Source organism: Plecotus auritus, assembly GCF_963455305.1.
Source record: "Plecotus auritus genome assembly, chromosome: 7".
Classification (NCBI taxonomy): Eukaryota; Metazoa; Chordata; class Mammalia; order Chiroptera; family Vespertilionidae; genus Plecotus; species Plecotus auritus.
Window position 1 is genome coordinate 595,940 of NC_137774.1, and position 18,896 is coordinate 614,835.

At 64.3% G+C, this 18,896-nt stretch overlaps 1 protein-coding gene across 1 annotated transcript; it reads left to right on the top strand.

Annotated features, from left to right (window-relative positions):
* Positions 1 to 11,107: 11,107 nt before the first annotated feature.
* NOTUM (notum, palmitoleoyl-protein carboxylesterase) lies at positions 11,108 to 18,065 on the top strand (the record flags this gene model as incomplete). The annotated part of the gene is made up of 11 exons (XM_080681215.1): positions 11,108 to 11,430; positions 12,498 to 12,550; positions 12,631 to 12,726; positions 13,124 to 13,184; positions 13,343 to 13,401; positions 13,776 to 13,878; positions 14,956 to 15,147; positions 15,284 to 15,384; positions 15,812 to 15,959; positions 17,160 to 17,207; positions 17,428 to 18,065. 11 exons carry the CDS (start codon positions 11,108 to 11,110, stop codon positions 17,732 to 17,734), a joined length of 1,491 nt encoding a protein of 496 aa, XP_080537341.1. The 3' UTR covers positions 17,735 to 18,065.
* Between the last annotated feature and the right edge of the window lie 831 nt (positions 18,066 to 18,896).

Genomic DNA, 18,896 nt, shown 5'->3' on the forward strand with positions numbered 1-18,896 from the left:
CTTCGTGACGGCGCCCTTGTTTCCTGGCGGTCTCCACCCCGGCAGGCCCTGCGCCTGGTCCTCCAGCAGGCTGACACGCGGAGCGGAGCGGGTGTTGGCAGACAGCTGTCGGAGGAATGACCCTTCTCGGGGAGACAAACGTTACTCGGTCCCCACAAGCGCACCGTCACCTCCTGCTGCTGCTGCTGGTCCTTACCGGTGGCGGCGGCAGGGCACCCCGGCAGTGGGCGAGCGGGAGGAGGGAGGGGGGAGGGGGAAGAGGCGGGGCAGACCCACCTCCCCAGGTGGCCTGGCTGGGCCAGAGCTGGTGAAGACCAGGCCAGGCAGGACAGACCAGGACCCCGCCGGGAGGCGCCTGGGAAAACAAGCAAGTCCCAGGGACAAGCTGTAGGTGCCGTGTGGGGACCTGGGGGCGCTAGGCCAGCAGCGTGACCAGCATCCTGAGGCAGGAAGCACCCAGAAGTGTCCTCGGGGTCCCCCCTTGGACGTGGCTGGGAGGACCCTCACCCACCTGCCCGCGGCGAGGGTGCCGCCTGTTAGCACGTGCAAGCTGATGCCCTGTGTGTCTGCTCCTGTTGGAAGGCGGCTCCTTCCTGCCACTCGGTGCCCGTGTTCAGGGCTGCATTCCAGGCTTCCGCTGACGGATTCCAGGACCCGACCGCAGCGGAGCCGCGGAGGTGACTGTGGGGGCAGAGGTCATCTTCGCCTGTCTGCCTGGGTGCTTGTGCGGCTCACGTTTCTTTCCAAATCTGATATCTTACACACGCACACACGCACACGCGCGCGCGCACACACACACACACACACACACACACGACAGCCCAGAGGGTGTGGCTCAGAGGTCAAGCATCTACCCATGAAGCAAGAGGTCATAGTTCCATTCCCGCTCAGGGCACAGGCCCGGGTTGCGGGCTCGATCCCCAGTAGGGCATGTGCAGGAGGCAGCCGATCGATGTTTCTCTCTCGATCCCTCTCTCCCTTCCTCTCTCTCTCTCTCTCAGCTCAAAAACAAACATCACAAGGAAGTTTTTAAGACAATCTCCACATTCATATTCCTAGCTGCCCTGTTGGTCACAGCCCCAAACTGAAATAAGTCCAGACGTGCATGTGAGCGAGTCAACAGCCTGTGGTCCAGCCATCCGGCCGAACGGCGCGTGCCCGCGGCCAGAGACGCAGCATGGCACAGCACGCGGGGAGAGCCCGTCCCCTTCTGCTCTCCCAGGTCTAAGACATCAGCGGGGGAAGGGGTAGGGAGGGGAGCAGGCCTGCCTCCGGGAAGGCATGCCAGGGGCCTGCTCAGGGTCTGACACACCCACCCGCTGTGTCCAGCCCAGCACACGATGAGCACCCTCGAGCCCGGGGCCCCCCATCACCATCACGGCCGTGAGAGGGTGCTCCGTGCGCCCCGATGTTACCGTTCGGTGGGAAGTGGGCGATGTACACAAGGTGTCGCCCCGCCTGTGACGAGGTGACTGTGCAGTCATCGCAATAAAAATTTCAATCAGGCTGCCCTGACCGGTGTGGCTCAGTGGGTAGAGCGTCGGCCTGCGGACTGAAGGGTCCCAGGTTCGGTTCCCGTCAAGGGCATGTACCTTGGTTGTGGGCACATCCCCAGTAGGGAGTGTGCAGGAGGCAGCTGATCGATGTTTCTCTCTCATCGATGTTTCTAACTCTCTATCCCTCTCCCTTCCTCTCTGTAAAAAATCAATAAAATACATTTAAAAAGAAAGTTCACAATACCTTTAAAAAAAAAATCAATAAAATATATTTTAAAAAAATGTTTAATCAGGCAATAACACCCATGCATGAGCTAAAATGGAATACGGTGAGCCCCACCATGTCACCTCATCGCTGCTCCTCCGCGGAGGTGCGCTCACTTCCAACGACTCTTCGCCTCTGCTCCTCCCCTGCTTCTACTGGGCGTCTGTCCGAGAGGCGCAGGCAATGCCCCCCCTCCCCCCCCCCCCCCAGCTCGGTGCCTCCTGAAACCAGGACCTGCTGCAGGATCATAACCCGTCCCTGGCCCAGCAGCCAGCCAGCCAGCCAGCCAGCCAGCCGCGGGACGAGAACACGGTCTGCTACGCAGCCCGCATTGCAGTTCCGTTGTCCCCAAGGGTCCTTCGGGGCTGGCTGTCCCATTGGTTGGGCGGCCATCGCTCCGTCCACCTCGGGTCTGTGGTAACTTCTCGCCACGCTGGCAGCCCTGTTTCCTCCAGCGTCGCCCACAGACGGACGCTCCCGGGGCCTGTCCCGGGGTTAACGTTGGGAGCGGTGACGCGGCTCCGACGGCGGCCCACAGCAGGCCCAGGGCGTCTGTCTGTCCGGCTGGTGGGGACGTGACGTCTAAAACACCCGCTTTGCCGGATCCCGCCAGGGCCAAGGGCCCCTGGAGAGGAAATAAGCCATAAACACGACGTTTCTCCAGGAACCATTTACCCAACAGACTTCTCAGTGGAGGCTCCTTGCCTGAACCCACTGTCAATTCTGTGGCTGCAACATTGTGACTTTCCACTGTTAGGATGGCCCTCATTCAAGAGCCATCTGGGGGGAGGGGGCGTGTCGAGAAATACTAATACGCAGATGGTGTATTACAGGCCTGTACACCTGAAACCTACGTAAGTTTATTAACCAGTGTCACCCCAATACATTCAATGTTTAAAAAAGGAAAAGAAATGCTTCCCCCTCCTTTTCAAAAAAATGCTTAAGTGTTGACTCACTGCCGTGGCTCAGGGGCCGAGCGTCGCCCTATGAACCAGGAGGTCACAGTTTGATTCCCAGCCAGGGCACAGGCCTGATTTGAGGACTCAATCCCCCGTGGGGGGCGTGCAGAGGGCAGCCGATCAATGGTTCTCTCTCATGATTGATGTTTCTCTCTCTCTCTCTCTCTCTCTCTCTCCCCCTCCCTCCCCCTTCTTCTCTGAAATCAATAAAAATATATATTTTTAAATTCTTAAATATTAATACGGCCGAAACCGGTTTGGCTCAGTGGGTAGAGCATCGGCCTGCGGACTGAAGGGTCCCAGGTTCGATTCCAGTCAAGGGCATGTACCTTGGTTGTGGGCACATCCCCAGTGGGAGGTGTGCAGGAGGCAGCTGGTCGATGTTTCTCTCTCATCGATGTTTCTAGCTCTCTATCCCTCTCCATTCCTCTCTGTAAAAAAAATCAATAAAATATATTTAAAAAAATATTAATACGAATTCATGGATTCTTTTTTCCATTCAGTTATTCTTTTTTCTCCAAAGAATCCAAATCCAGCCAGTGAACCCAGCCCCCCTTCGAGCTGGTTCCTGTACTCCTTTTTTTTTGGGGGGGGGTGTATTTTTAAAAAATATTTTTATTGATTTCAGAGAGGAAGGGGGAGAGGGAGAGAGATAGAAACATCCATGATGAGAGAGAATCATGGATCGGCTGCCTCCTGCACAGCCCCCCACTGGGGATCCAGCCCACCACCCCGGGCACGTGCCCTTGACCAGAATCGAACCTGGGACCCTCCAGTCTGTAGGCCAACGCTCTACCCACTGAGCAACACCGGCCAGGACTGGGGGCGGGGGCGGGGGGAGGTATATTATTTCAAACTTGGAAGAAAGGCTCAGGAGCAGCCAGAAGCTCCCCCGTGCACCTCGGACGGACCCGAGGCTGCTCACAGGCTGCCCCCCCTGCCCCCGCCCTGTGGCCTCCGGCTCCACATACATGTCCTGTCGTCCCGAACCGTTTGAGGGTGACCGACATGCGTGCCGTGGCCAGTAAGCACTTCCGTGTGTTTCCTAAGAGCAAGGCCTGCTCCCATCCAACCCCGCTGCACACCCCGGGAAGCCCGCGGCCATCCGCACGCCCGGATCCCCCCCCACCCCGCCCTTCCCCGCTCCTTCCCGCTCCCTGTTGTCGCAGGAAGAGCGTTTTTATGAGTCTGAGTCAAACTTTTACACTGTTGGGGACAGCACACTCACCAGTCACATCCCACGAGATGCTATCGGGCAGCAGATAAGAGGAGGGCGGTGTGGCTGGGGAGCCCTGAGGGCTCGGGGATGGGAAACCGCTCTGACATTTCGGAGGTTTGTTATCTCAGATGCTCAGATACCCCAGCAGGTCACGGATGGAAAGGCTCGCTCACCCAGGACATTCCCAGCACCGGCTCCGAACCCAGGGTTTCCCAGGAGAGCCCTCAACCCTATGGGGGGTGAGGGGGGGAGACAGGATGGAGAAGCCATTGCCTGGGGCTGAGCCGGCTCGAAGCTGCTGGGGTGTCACTGCTTCCCAGGTCCCTGCAGGGGACAGAGCTACACCCCGAAAGCCCCCAAATGGCCTCACTCCAAGCCACGCTTCCTCCTCCTCTTCCTCCCGCATTCCAGATTTCTATTTGGCCGAATTGTATGAAATTGTCACTATTCAACCACGTTCTCTTTTTTTTATAATATATTTTTATTGATGTCAGAGAGGAAGGGAGAGGGAGAGAGAGAGAGGGGAACATCAAGGATGGGAGAGAATCATGGATCTGTTGCCTCCTGCACGCCCCCTACTGGGGATGGAGCCCACAACCCAGGCATGTGCCCTTGACGGGAATGAAGCCTGGGACCCTTCCGTCCGCAGGCCGACGCTCTATCCACGGAGCCACACTGGCCAGCCAGGGCGAGATCACACTATTTTTTTTTTTTAAATATATTTTATTGTTTTACAGAGAGGAAGGGAGAGGGATAGAGAGCTAGAAACATGGATCAGCTGCCTCCTGCACACCTCCTACTGGGGATGTGCCCACACATCCGGAATCCAACCGGAATCGAACCTGGGACCTTTCAGTCTGCAGGCCGATGCTCTATCCACTGAGCCAAACCAGTTAGGGCAGCACACTGTTTTTAAAACTGACTTTGAAAGGGAGGCGTCCGTGGTGGGAGAGAGACACATCGCCCGGTCGCCTCCTCGCAGGCCCCACCAGGGACCGAACCTGAAGGCTGGGTTTGTGCCCTGACCTGACGGGGACGGAGCCGCCGCCTTTGGTTGCACTGGGCGTGCCACCGGGGCGGGCGAGAGGTCACACCACTGACTTCACGCAGTGAGTTTCCACGCTGTTACCCCAACTGAGAGCAGGGCCATCGCCGCCCTGGACCGAGGCCCCTGCTCAGCCCGAGCGTCCTCCTCTGAGGAGGGGACGGTGACTCCCGGGTGGATGCTCGGAAGGCCGCGGGGCCCGGAGGGGGCAGGACGGCCACCTCCCTCCCCTCCTCCCAGGGAGAGGCTGACAGCTGTTCCCAGGGTCTGCTTTGAATTACAACGTGGCGTGGCCCTTTAAGAGCAGCATCTGTGCCGGCGGCCTGCTGCCCCCTTTGATGTCGCTGGCGCTGACAGGTTCCCAGGGGCAGATCTGAGGGTTCGGTTCTGCCTCCCCAGAGGCCACGTGCGGATCACAGGGTGGGAGGGAGGGTGGGCCCAAGGTCACATGGCGGGCTGGCCACGCTGGCCGGCAGCCGCTGCAGCGGGCGCTGGGCACCAGCCGGCCGCACAGATGGGGACCAGCCGGCCTGGAGCTCCTCAGGCCGCAGCCGAGCCAGCAGCTGGGAGCTGAGAGGCGCCCACACGGCCTCCCCCTCCCCCCCCCCCCCCCCCGCCCCGGGCCGGGCTGCCGACCTTCCCCGCGCCCCTCCTCACCTGTGCGGAGACACCTGGGGATGCCCAGGGACACCCCAGAGGCCTCCTCCCCACCACGTGCAGGATGGCCCTCCTGTCCCCATACCGTTCCTCCCCGCTCTGCAATGTGGCCAGTCCCGGGGGTGGGGGGTGGGGGGCCCTGGCAGCCTAGGCACCTCAGGTTGGCCGCAGGCTGGCCCCAGGAGGGCCCTTCACCTTGGGGATGGGGAGGGCGGGGTGGGCAGGGGTGCTGAGAGCAGGGCGGGTCCTGCCTATGAATTAGTGAGGTCCCGGGCCCCCAGGGGATGAGCCCTGTTCACTGGCTGGAGGGCGGGGGGAGGGGGCGGTCAGAGCAGAGTGACTGGAGCATCTAGGACTGGGCTTCTTTTCATCATTAGTTAACATCCATGATGAGAGAGCCACCGGAGCGGCTGCCTCCTGCACGCCCCCGCCTGGGGATGGAGCCCGCAACCCGGGCACGTGCCCTGACCTCCTGGTTCATAGGTTGACGCTCTACCACTGAGCCACGCCAGCCGGGCATCGGACTCAGCTTCTACCCACAGCCCTGGGGGCTCCCACCCCGGAGAGAAGGGGGGTCTGGCTCCCAGGTGCTCTCTCAGTCCCAAGGCAAGGGGTCTGTGTGGTCCCTTCTGCCAGGTGACCCCAGGCTGCTCACGCCAGGCCTGCAAACAGCCGTCTGGTCCCCAGGAGAGGACACCCCGTAGCATCAGGCGAGGAGCTGACCCAGTGGCCCCAGCTCCCGGCCCTGAAAGCTCCGGGGCTTTGCTCACCAAGGTCCCAGGCCATTAGGCCCGTGGTCGGCAAACTGCGGCTCGCGAGCCACAGGCGGCTCTTTGGCCCCTTGAGTGTGGCTCTTCCACAAAATACCACGGCCTGGGCGAGTCTATGTTGAAGAAGTGGCGTTAGAAGAAGTTTACGTTTAAAAAATGTGGCTCTCAGAAGAAATTTCAATCGTTGTCCTGTTGATATTGGGCTCTGTTGACGAATGAGTTTGCTGACCACTGCTGATTAGGCCGAGGGGTTCCTACTGAGGGGGGCTCTGCGGAAACAAATGGGGACTCCAGCTCTGTGATGGCAAGCCTGGCCGTGAGGCCCCTCCTGGCTCGGTGCTGGAGCTGGGCTCCCGGCTGGCAAGGGAGAGGGCCTCCCCTCGGGGTGAGCCTCCGGGGAGTGGGGGCGGGGGGAGTGGGGTGGCCGCCCCCTCCCCTGCCCTCTTTTGCCTCAGCAGCTGGGGCTCGGAGCCGCCCAGGTGGCTGTGCGAGGCGGGGCGGCTGAGGCAGAGGCAACAGCTGGGCCCCAGACAACCCGCAGCAGCTGGAGCACAGAGCCGCCCGCCCCGGGGCCCAGGAGGGAGCCAGCCCTGTGGCCGGGGGGCAGGCCTCTGTCCCGTCAAGGGCCCTGGGTCTGGAGCTGCTGGGCATCACCATGCTCTGAGGGCCGGGGATGGGTCTGTCGGAGTCGGAGCCGGGTCCCAGGGGGGCCCTGCGCACGGACCGATCCTCCACACCCTCCTCCCTCTCCCCCAGAGCCCCCCGGCCTGCCTGGGCCCCGAGTCGGCCCCAACTCGAGCCCTAGCTCTTTGGTTCCTGAAATGTTCCACCTCTGGCACCCTTTTCCCAGGAATCAAGCACGTGTCAGGAGGACCACACTCCCGTGAGTTAACTCTGTGTCACCTGGGATCCTGGCTCCCTCCCCCACGGCTTCCTCCCCTGAGGAACAGCCCTGCACTCTAGTCCGACACCTAAGATGCCCCTCCTACAGAGGCAAGGCCCCTCTGAGCTCTCGTTTTCCCAGGCTCCCTTGCAGCTGGGCACGCACTGGACGTAAGCTCAGCCAGAGGCACCTGGCGTCCACCTAACGGAACCGGGTAGCAGAGAGGCAGGAATGACATGGAAGCCACCCTGGAGGGGGCAGTCAGGGCGGGGGGCTTAGACAGAGAAGGCCGGGTCCCACGTCCAGCATCCTGGTGTCCGGGGTCCACTGGGCCACTGCCGCACGGCACCCTGGGACATGGTTCCTGCTCCTCGTCCCCCAGGCTGCGTGTCTGCCCCCCAAGACATTCCATCAGCCCCGAGTGCCAGGGACCTCCTCCCCCTTGGTCCCTGAGAGACAGCCAGCATCCGCCCATTAGTAAAAACATTATTCAGCACCTGCTCACTGCCCCTGCCCATCCTGCCTCACTCCACACTCCCGTGACCCTGTGAGGCAGGTAAAGGGAGGAAACAGGCTCAGAGCCCCAGCTCCAGCCCCAGCCTCAGGCCCAGCGGGGGACAGAGCCAGGCCCCGGCATCCCCCACGTGCGGCCCGCAGACATGTGTCTCAGGAGCAGTGGGGCACAGATTATGTCCCACCTCCCAGGAAGGTTGCCCGAGCTCCACCCCCCTCCCCGTCACCTGCCATCCTGTTGGCCTTGTATCCATCCTGCCGGCCATCACCGGTCTGACCCTGTGGTAGACTGCTTTTTTTGTTTGTTTGTATTTAAATGTATTTTTTATTGATGTCAGAGAGGAAGGGAGAAGGGAGAGAGAGAGAGAGAAACATCCATGATGAGAGAGAATCATGGACCGGCTGCCTCCTGCATACCCCACTCTGGGGATGGAGCCCGCAACCCGGGCCTGTGCCCTGACCGGGAATCCAACCCTGACCTCCTGGTTCCTAGCCCAACGCTCAACCCCTGAGCCAGCCGGCCGGGCTTCTGCTAGTAGTCTTGAATCAACCCAAACAGGAACTCATTTGGATCCAACGTGCAGGCTAAATCGCATTACAGCGAATGCCAGGGAATAGGATACGCGTGCTCGTCCCTGGCCCCGGAATGTTGCTGGCAGTCACAGCCGCCGTCCTGCCAGGCTGCGCTGAGCACTTTCACGCATGGGCTCCCTTAATCCCACAGGGCCCTCTGACTCAGAGGGTGAGGGGTGTGGGGGGGGGCACACCACTTTAAAGAAACGGAAATGGAGGCAGAGGGAGGTCACGGGCCTTGTCCAGGATCTGCTGGCCAGGAAGTGGCTCAGAGCCAGGTCAGTGTCCAGCACAGCCCTCCGCAGCCCGGCCATCTGGCTGGGAGCAGCCTTTCCCTGCCAGCCAGGGCCTTGCCTGTGTCCGAAACGGTGGGGAGACCCCCTCCAGAGGGGGCCTGGGTTTGAAGCTCAGCCCGTAACTGGCCTGAGCATGCGGGGAGGCGAGTGTGGATTTCCTGAATGAATGGAGCTCAGCCTCAGCACTTAGGTCAGCATCTGAGAGCCTCAGTTCCCTCATCAGGAAAATGGACGCAGCTGCCCCAAGTGTGCCTGTCGGGAGGGGCTGCCCTTCCCAGCCGGAACGGTCCCACCTGGCCAACCCCCAGGGCATCGCAGCCTTAGGCACCGAGGTTTCCGATCACAGCACCTCACGCCCCCACTCGCTCACGGGCCCTGCCCGCTGGGTGTTGTAACTTCCTAATCTCAGCTCATCACTCGGTGCTCGGGGCCAAAAGGACCCGGCACGCAGGGCGAAGACAGAGGCAGGGCCAATTCAGCTGCTTGCCACCGCCCGGTTGCCCTGGACCTCCTGCTCCGGCGGGACGCGGTGCTGAGCAGGGGACCCAGCCCGCCCGTGCCCACCTGCCATCCGGAGGGGTCCAGGAAGGCCTGCCCTGGTCTAGCTTCCATCTCCAAAGGTAAGACCTGTTTCCTTGTCTTTTTTTTGTTTGTTTGTTTTAATCCTCACCTGAGGACATTTTTCCATTGGTTTTCAGAGAGAGTGGAAGAGAGGGAAAGACAGAGAGAAACAAACATCCATGTGAGACTGATGTGTTGCCTCCTGCAGGAGCCCTGGTCCCTTGACTGGAATCCAAGCAGGGACCCTTGGCCTATGGCTCTATTCACTGAGCCAAACCGGCCAGGGCCCGGCTCTCTGCCTTGGAGTGGGTACAGTGCCATCCACCGGGCGCAGGCGGAGGGAAGCGGGCAGAGGTCGGCCAAAGCGGCGGTGGGCGCTCTGTGGCAGCGGAGGGTGAGGAAACGCTGCTCTCTCTCTGGTCTCCTTACCCACCAGGGGAAAGACCTCCGAGGTAAACACCGCCCCTCCCCCACTTCGGTTCTGACCAGGAGTCTCCCGTGTGCCACGTGTGGTGCGCCGGAAAGGTGAGGTGGTGGGCAGGTACCACGGTTAGCGGAGGTCCCTGAGCTGGGACCCAGCAGGCAGCTCCTCGATCCTCGCCCCCACCCCAGCGCAGGCGCAGCGGGAGGTCGGTGGGTCCTGGCCCGGAGCGCGCAGCCAGGGCGCACGGGGAGACCCAGGACCTCGCCCGAGGCCACCGACCTCGGCGGATGGCAGCGCCTCCTCTGGTACCAGCGCCTCCGCGGGCCTCCCAGAATCTGTCCCGCCCGGAGCCGGGCAGGGTGAATCCTCCGCGGCGCCGAGTAAGGGCTCCCGGTCCCTCCCGCACGTCGCCTGGGGCGCCGGGCCTCGGGCCACACCTGTCCGCTCCTCCCGGAGGCCTCGGCGCGGCGCTGGCGGCCCCAGACGCGGAGCCCCGTGTCCGCCGTCGCTTTGATCCCAGGGGCCCCGCTGGATAAAAGTCTGGGCGGCCCCGCGCCAGCTCCAGAGGGCGGTAGCCGGGGCGGGCGTGCCAGCGGGCGGGGTGCAGGCGAGCGACCCGAGGAGCCAGGGCGCGGGGCCGGTGAGCCGGAGTCTCCAGGTCGCTCAGGGTGGGGTCGTGGGCCGGGGTCCGGGGTGCCCTCCGGCTACACCCTGGGCCTGGGTAGCGGGGGTGACGCGGACCCTAGGGGCTCAGGTGAGGGCACTCGTCTTGAGCCCTCGGCCCGTCGGGCACGAGCCGCTGAGCGGAGTTCCCCCCCTCCCCCCGCCCCCGGGCTCGGAGAAGCCCCACTCCTTCCCCGCCGCCCCCCTCGCCGCACTCACACCCGCCGCCCCGGGGTGGAGGCAGCGGCGCCGGGCTGGCCCCGGCAATGGAGCCGCCGGGGCCGCGGGGCGCGCTGCCCCCCACGGAGTCGAGCCGGGAGCGCCTCCGGCGGCCGCGGCGGGGTAGTCCAGGCCCCTCCGTCAGACTTGTGGTTTGGGAAGAAAAGGCGATGCCTCCGCCAAGAAGAGAGCGAGCGCGGTCCCCTCCCCCTCCACCGAGCCCGGGCGGTGGCGGCGGCACATCTAACGCGCGGGCACCCGGGCCGCCGCGGCCCCCGCAAACTACGCCCAGGCTCGGCCCCCGCCGCTCATTGGCGCGGGCGAGAGCCAGCGCACTAGACCCTGCGCTGCCCTCGGCCGTGCGCGCGCGGAGCCCGAGCTACCCAGGCCACGGCGTCCGGCCCCAGAGCCTCGACGCCGACCCCCGCGCCTCCCCGGCCGGGCCCAGCGCGAGGAGCCGGGAGAGGCAGCAGGCGCGGCCGGCGCCCCGCAGCCCCGACGCCCCCGGCCCGGCGCCCCCCCATCCCCGCCGCCGCTCACGCCGTGCGCTCCCCGCAGGTGGCCATGGGCCGAGGGGCGCGCGCGCTCCTGCTGCTGCTGGGCCTGTTGCAGGGGGCCGGGGGCGGCGAGGGCAGGAAGACCTGGCGGCGCCGCGGCCAGCAGCCGCCCCCGCAGCGAGCCGAGGCGGCGCCCGCGGCCGGACCGCCCGTGGAGAGCTTCCCGCTGGACTTCACGGCCGTGGAGGGCAACATGGACAGCTTCATGGCGCAGGTGAAGAGCCTGGCGCAGTCCCTGTACCCCTGCTCCGCGCAGCAGCTCAACGAGGACCTGCGCCTGCACCTCCTGCTCAACACGTCGGTGACTTGTAACGACGGCAGCCCCGCCGGGTAAGCCGCCTCCGCCCGACTGTCCTGTCCCGGTGCCCCTGCCGGTGGCCCCGCCGCGCTCCAGGCCGCCTGGTCTCAGCGGCTGCACCGTCGCTGCCGGTCCCGCTCGGATACCAGACGTCCCTGCGCACCGGCCGTGGCAGCTCCCGTCCCCCGGGGAGAGGGCGCCCATCGGGCTTGGGAGGTGCTGACCTCGGTCGGCCCGGCTCCGCGAGGGGGTGGGGACAGGCTTGGAGCCCTGGTCCTGGGCCAGCCTGGGCACTGACCCCTCGGCCATCGGTGCCCAGACCCTCTGCTGTGTCCTTCGGCCCCGGGGCGGGGAGATGGCAGCCCTCGAGCGGCCTCAGCTCCAACAGGAGGAGGCGACGCGGGGCGAGGAGAGCCCGGCTGCACCCCCACCCCCACCCCCACCCCAGCTCAGCTCAGTAGGCTCCCCGCTGCTGCCTGGGCTGCGGGGGGAGGGGGGCAGGGGGCAGCCAGCAGAGGACCAGGGAGGGGAGCAGGTGGTGCAAAAGGACCTAGGGCAGCGACAGCCCCGAAGGAGAAGAAGGAAGGATGCGAGGCTGAGGGTCCGGAGGAGTTGGGGAGACCCCTCGCTCCGCCAGTCGGCGCCCGAGGAACGGGACGCTGGGTCAGGCCTCAGGAGGGAGGCTGCGACCCCGCCTCGGCGCGCCCTCGCCCCTGCATCCCGCCGGGCCATGTCAGCCCCCCGCCCGCGCACTCTCCTCTACGAGGGCCCTTTGCACACCCCAAGTGCCACCGCGCGCCCCCCGAGGGTCCCGAGTCCGGACGAAGGCACCCCCTCCCCTCCGCGCACGGCCGCAGGCAGTTACAGCCGGTCCCGCGCGGGGTGGGCCGTGGGGATTTTCCACACAGCCCCTCGCGGCCCTTCCCCGTCCCGCGGGCGCCCCCTCCCGGGCCTGGCACCGCTCGCCGCCGGTGCGCGGTGCAGGGGTCCGGCCGCGGGCGCCCTCTTGCGGCCGGCGCGCCCGGCGACAGGTGGATGACCCTTCCTCCCTGCGGGGCCTGGGCCGTGCACCCCGCTGACCGACCCCCCCCCCTTGCAGCTACTACCTGAAGGAATCCAAGGGCAGTCGGCGCTGGCTCCTCTTCCTGGAAGGTGCGTCCCGGGAGCCGGGGTGGCGGGGTGGCGGGGTCCCCTGGGCCCGCGGGCCTGAGTGATCAGTGCTGTGCCCACAGGCGGCTGGTACTGCTTCAACCGCGAGAACTGCGACTCCCGGTACAGCACCCTGAGGCGCCTCATGAGCTCCAAGGACTGGCCGCGCACGCGCACAGGTCAGAGGGCGCCCCCCCCTGACCCGCCCCAGGCACCTGGGGGCAGGGGCCCGGCTCCTGGGACTCACAGTTGAGGTCCTGGCTCCGCTCCTAGAGCTCCCCAGCCAGCCATCTCCCCCGCCCCCTGCTCTGAACTCCTAAGGGGAGGGTCACGCCCTCTCCCCCACGGCTGCTGCTGCCACAGGGAACTTCCAGGGCTTACTTGGGGCGCTGGGATACGGGTCATGCCCGGGTCAAAGCAGCGGGTGCAGGTGAGGGGGGGTCCGAGGGCCACATGCAAGGGTCACACACTGGCCAGGAGGACGGGTCTGTTCCCCGCTTTCCCAGCCACCCACCTTGTGGGGACCAAGTAGGAACCCCCACACCCTGCCCGCTGACTCTGTCCTCCCTGCCACAGGCACCGGCATCCTGTCCTCCCAGCCCGAGGAAAACCCCCACTGGTGGAACGCCAACATGGTGTAAGGGGGGGCGAGGGGGCCTTTCCTCAGGGTCCTTCCTGGGGGGGGGCCTGCTTGGGGGGGGGTCCTTCCTGGGAGAGGTCTTTCCTGGGCTAGCAGGGGCCGGGAGGGGCCGGGAGGGGCGTGGAGGCCAGGTGGCTCACTGCCCTTTCCTGCAGCTTCATCCCCTACTGCTCCAGTGACGTCTGGAGTGGGGCTTCGCCCAAGTCCGACAAGAGTGAGTCCCCTGCCCTCCCCGCTGTTCCCCCGGCCCAGCCGCCAGGCAGGCAGGGAGGGAGGAGCCAGCTCCCGGGATGCAGGCCTGCGCCTTGTAACCCCCTCTAACCCCCACCCAGCGCGCCCCAGGGTGCCTGCTTGTCCAGGGCTGGCCAGGCCCCGTGGGAATCCTTACTCCTGGCTGGCCCATGGGGAGGGGCCCCCAGCACTGCCCTACACACCTGACCCCCCTCCCTCCAGTGAACCTATCCCCAGTCCCAACCCCCCCAGGAGCCCCCCTCCAAAGCAGCCAGCACCCCTCTTCCTCCCCACCTGGCGGTAGGAGGCCTTGCTCTCTGTCCAGGCCCCACGTGAAGCCACCCCCTTTTCCCGCAGATGAATATGCCTTCATGGGCGCCCTCATCATCCAGGAGGTGGTGCAGGAGCTCCTGGGCAAAGGGCTGAGTGGGGCCAAGGTGCTGCTGCTGGCGGGGAGCAGGTGAGCATGGCAGGGGCCTGGGGGGGGGGGGGCGGGCAGGTGGGGTTCCAGCCTGCAGCCCTGGGCAGGTGTCCATTGCAGCTGGGAACTGTCTGGAGGGAGCCCTGGACCTCGGTGACCGAGGGAGCGGTCAGCAGTTAGCCGTAGACCCGTGCACCTTCTCCGAGGCTGGGATCCGCGTGGGCAGGGAGCACATTGCTGGTCACTGTCCTAGGAGGCGTGCAGGGGACCTGGGGCCATCGGTTGATGGATGAAGGACTGAGACCACACAGCGCCTCTTCATTTATTTATTTATATCAGGGGTCCTCAAACTTTTTAAACAGGGGGCCAGTTCCCTGTTCCTCAGACCGTGAGAGGGCCGGACTATAGTTTAAAAAAAAAAAAAACTATGAACAAATTCCTATGCGCACTGCGGGTCCGGGACGCGTCGGCTGCTAAGCAGGACAGGCAGCGGCACCCGGCGGGCCGGATCCATGTCCTCGGCGGGCCGCATGTGGCCCGCGGGCCGTAGTTTGAGGACGCCTGATTTATATTTTTATTGATTTCACAGAGGAAGGGAGAGGGAGTAAGAGAGAGAAACAGCAACGATGAGAGAGAATCCTGGACCGGCTGCCTCCTGCACACCCCCACTGGGGATCGAGCCCGCAACCCGGGCCTGTGCCCTGACCGGGAATGGAACTGTGACCTCCTGGTTCACAGGTCAGTGCTCAACCCCTGAGCCACACCGGCCGGGCCCTCTTTACTTTTCAGATCAGGAAACCGAGGTGGAGAGAGAGAGAGAGAGAGAGAGAGAGAGAGAGAGAGAGAGGAAGGGAAGGAGGAAAGGGAGGAAGTGGGCGCCTGCCCGTTAGCACGGGGTCAGCGGGGTCAGCGCCTGGAGCCTGCCAGCCCCGCCCCCCGCCCCCAGGACCCGGAAGGCCACGGGAAAGGGGTCTGGGACCCTCAGGAAGAGGCAGCACAGGTGGACGGAGCAGGGACTGTGGTGGCAGTTGTGCAGGTGCATCGGGGCCAGGTGGCCTCGGGGGAGGGGGCCTGAGCACCTCCATCGCCCGCCTCACGTCGTCCCCGTCCCTACAGCGCGGGCGGCACCGGGGTGCTGCTGAACGTGGACCGCGTGGCCGAGCAGCTGCAGGAGCTGGGCCACCCCACCATTCAGGTGCGGGGCCTGGTGGACTCGGGCTGGTTTCTGGACAACAAGCAGTACCACCGCACGGACTGCGTGGACACGGCCACCTGTGCGCCCACCGACGCCATCCGCCTGGGCATCAGGTGCGCCGGGAGGGCGGCTGGGCCGGCGGGGTCCCTGGCGGAGGTCCAGGGAGGAGTGGTGTCCTCTGTGGCTGTGGGAGCCCCGGGGTGGGGGTGGGGGGCGCCCAGGGCAGTCTAACAGGCGGGTGTGGCCCAGGTACTGGAACGGGGTGGTCCCCGAGCGCTGCCGGCGCCAGTTCAAGGAGGGCGAGGAGTGGAACTGCTTCTTCGGCTACAAGGTCTACCCGACCCTGCGCTGTGAGTGCCCAGCCTGGGGCCTGAGGGGCACCCCGGGGTGGGGGACCTCCTGCACCTCCTGAATCCAGTGGGGGTGGGGATTGCTCTGTCAGCTCCCCGCGCTGCTCCTGGGTGGGGCCTGGGCGATCCCTCCTCCGCCCCCCATGCCGGGAGTGGGAGTGAGATCCCGGCAAAGGGACCTCATCACCAAATGGCAGTAGAAGGGCGTCCCCGGGCGCCGGGCCAAGATGGTGCTGGGGGAAGGGGGCGTAACAGGGCACTTCTTGGAGGAAGGGTGGGTGCTAAGGGGCAGCCGGGCTGAGGGGGGCTGGCGGCCAGCACCTGAGGGGCGAGGCCAGCTGGCCCGGACCTGGGGGGCCTGAGCCGGGGCGGGGGGGGGGGGGGTGCCGAGTCCCGGCGAGAGGCCCAGCTGAGCCGGGCCCCCCAGGCCCTGTGTTCGTGGTGCAGTGGCTGTTCGATGAGGCCCAGCTGACGGTGGACAACGTGCACCTCACGGGGCAGCCGGTCCAGGAGGGCCAGTGGCTGTACATCCAGAACGTGGGCCGGGAGCTGCGGCAGACGCTCAAGGACGTGGCGTGAGTTCTGGGCCCTCGACAGGCAGCGGCCACTTGACGGACACACACGGGTCTCCCGGGGTGGGGGGGGCCGCCACGGGCGAGGAGTAGCCTGCGGGTGCATCAGACCCTGGGACACTCCCGGGCGTGGAACCGTGACCTCCTGGTGCGTGAGTTGATGCTCAACCACTGAGCCACACCGGCCGGACAAGTCCCCTCCATTTTACTGTGAACAGAAACGTCTCTAAAAAAATGGAACCTGTTTTTTAAAAAGGAGCGCACCCTGGCCAGGGAGCTCAGTTGGTTAGGGCCGTGGTCGGCAAACCGCGGCTCGCGAGCCACAGGCGGCTCTTTGGCCCCTTGAGTGTGGCTCTTCCACAAAATACCACGTGCGGGCGCGCATGTACAGGGCGATTGAAACTTCGTGGCCCATGCGCAGAAGTCGGTTTTCGGCTCTCCAAAGAAATTTCAATCGTTGTCCTGTTGATGTTTGGCTCTGTGGACGAAGGAGTTTGCCGACCACGGGTTAGAGCATCACCCTGTACACCAAGGTTGCAGGTTTGCTGCCCCGTTGGGGCACACACACAGGAACCAACCGAGGGCATCATAAGTGGGACAATAGATCCGTTTCTTTCTCTCCTCCCTCCCCCAGCTCAGGGCCAATCAATCAATACATCAGGGGTCCTCAAACTTTTTAAACAGGGGGCCAGTTCCCTGTCCCTCAGACGGTTGGAGGGCCGGACTATAGTTTAAAAAAAAAACTATGAACAAATTCCTATGCGCACTGCGGGCCCGGGACGCGTCGGCTGCTAAGCAGGACAGGCAGCGGCACCCGGCGGGCCGGATCCATGTCCTCGGCGGGCCGCATGTGGCCGCGGGCCATAGTTTGAGGACGCCTGCTTAAGAATAATAATTATTTGGACAAAGGGAAGGCCCAGATTTTTTTTTAATAAAAAGGCTCAATATTTGCCTCCAGGCCTCTGCCTCGAGGGCCCTTCCTGGAGGATCTGGAGGCAGGAAGGGACGAGGGTTCCCGGGAACATATGGGCGGGTGGGACCGGCCTGGGCTGAGGAGCAGCTGGCCAGCGGGCACAGCCAAAGGCAGGAGGTGGAGGCCGGCAGGGGACAGGCTCCCGGGGGAGTGACCGGCCCGTGAGCATCGGGTGGGGAAGGGGCTGAGGTGGGGTGGCTGCTCACGGCCCGGCTGTCTCGCCCACACAGGGCCAGCTTCGCCCCCGCCTGCCTCTCCCACGAGATCATCCTCCGAAGGTCAGTGTCCCTTCACCCCTTGCCCTGGACCGGCTCAGACCCCTGCCTCTCACCCTGAACCCACAAACCCCACCCACCCCCGCCGCCCAACCGCCTGCTTCACAAGCCACCCGAGACAACCGGCCGGCCGTGTGGCAGGAACCCAGGGGTAGCGGGCTGTCCCCTGCTTCGGCCGTCCCCCCCCCCGCCCCGCGTGACCCCCGCCCTGGTCTCTCTGCAGCCACTGGACGGAGGTGCAGGTGAAAGGGACCTCGCTCCCGCGGGCGCTGCACTGCTGGGACAGGAGCCTCCACGAGGGCCACAAGGGCAGCAAAGCCCCTCTGAAGGGCTGCCCCGTCCACCTGGTGGACAGCTGCTCCTGGCCCCACTGCAACCCCTCGTGCCCCACCATCCGCGACCAGTTCACGGGGCAGGAGATGAACGTGGCGCAGTTCCTCATGCACATGGGTTTCGACGTGCAGACCCTGGCACAGCAGCAGGGCCTGGAGCCCAGCAAACTGCTGGGGATGCTGAGTAGCGGGAGTTAGAGACACACACCCCCGGGCCCCTCCCCAAGGCCCCCCTGCCCCCCTGGGACAGGGCCCCATCCCCCCCACGCTGGGTCTGGATGCCCACCCCCCAGCAGCCTTCGCCGCCCCTCTGGACCCCGGACGCTGCCTCCCCGCCCCCACCGACGGTGGGGAGCCCGCGCACTGGACCCTCAGCCCCCGGCCCTCTGCCCGGCCTCTCGTGCCCTTTTGTATTATTTTATAAAAGTGACTTTTTTTATTACTTTAATTTTTTTAAAAAGGAAAATAAGCAAGAAATATATGATGAATGATATTGTTTTGTAACATATATTTTTTAAATAACGAGATTAAAAAAAAAAGACAACGAAAGAGCTTTTCTCTGCGGATGTGTTTATTTGAACAGGCAGTCGGCCCACTTTGCACCCCTCCCTGCCCCCCCCCACGGGCCTCCCCCCAGGCGCCTCCGCCAGGAACAGGGAGGGGGCTGGGGGGGGGGCGAGCCCACACCCGACCTCAGGTCCCATCCTAGACCCTCTCTGAGGAGGCCCTGCTTCTGCTCACCCGATGGCCGGCCGATGCTCCGTGCAGAGACCTCAGCAGGGGACACAGCTCCCATTTCTGTTTATTCGGCTGCCGCGGTGACACGCAGGTGGTGTGCAGGCAAGGTCTCACATGGGATGGTCTCGTGGGGCGCAGTTCAGCATTTGCACACTCAGGAAGGTGTCACCACCGGCAACCTCCAGTCAAAACATCATCACCCAGCCCAGCGGGTGCAGGCTCCATGCCCAGTGGGGGGCGTGCAGGAGGCAGCCAATCAATGATTCTCTCTCATCACTGATTTTCTATCTCCCTCTCCCTCCCTCTCTGAAACTAATTTTGTAAAAAAAGAAGTAAAAACATTTTATTTATACACACACACACACACACACACACACACACACACACACACACACACACGTATCCCCTAATATGCAAATAGACCGAACTGCGGAACAACCCAACAACTGAACAACCGATCGCTATGATGTGCACTGACCACTAGGGGGCGCACGTGGAACATGGCGGGTGTCGGCAGCAGGCAGCAGAGTGCAGAACATGGTGGGCATCGTCCGTGGGTGCGAACAGCGGCTGCCGGCCCCGATCACCCCTGAGGGCTTCTCCACCTCCTCCTCCTCCTGAG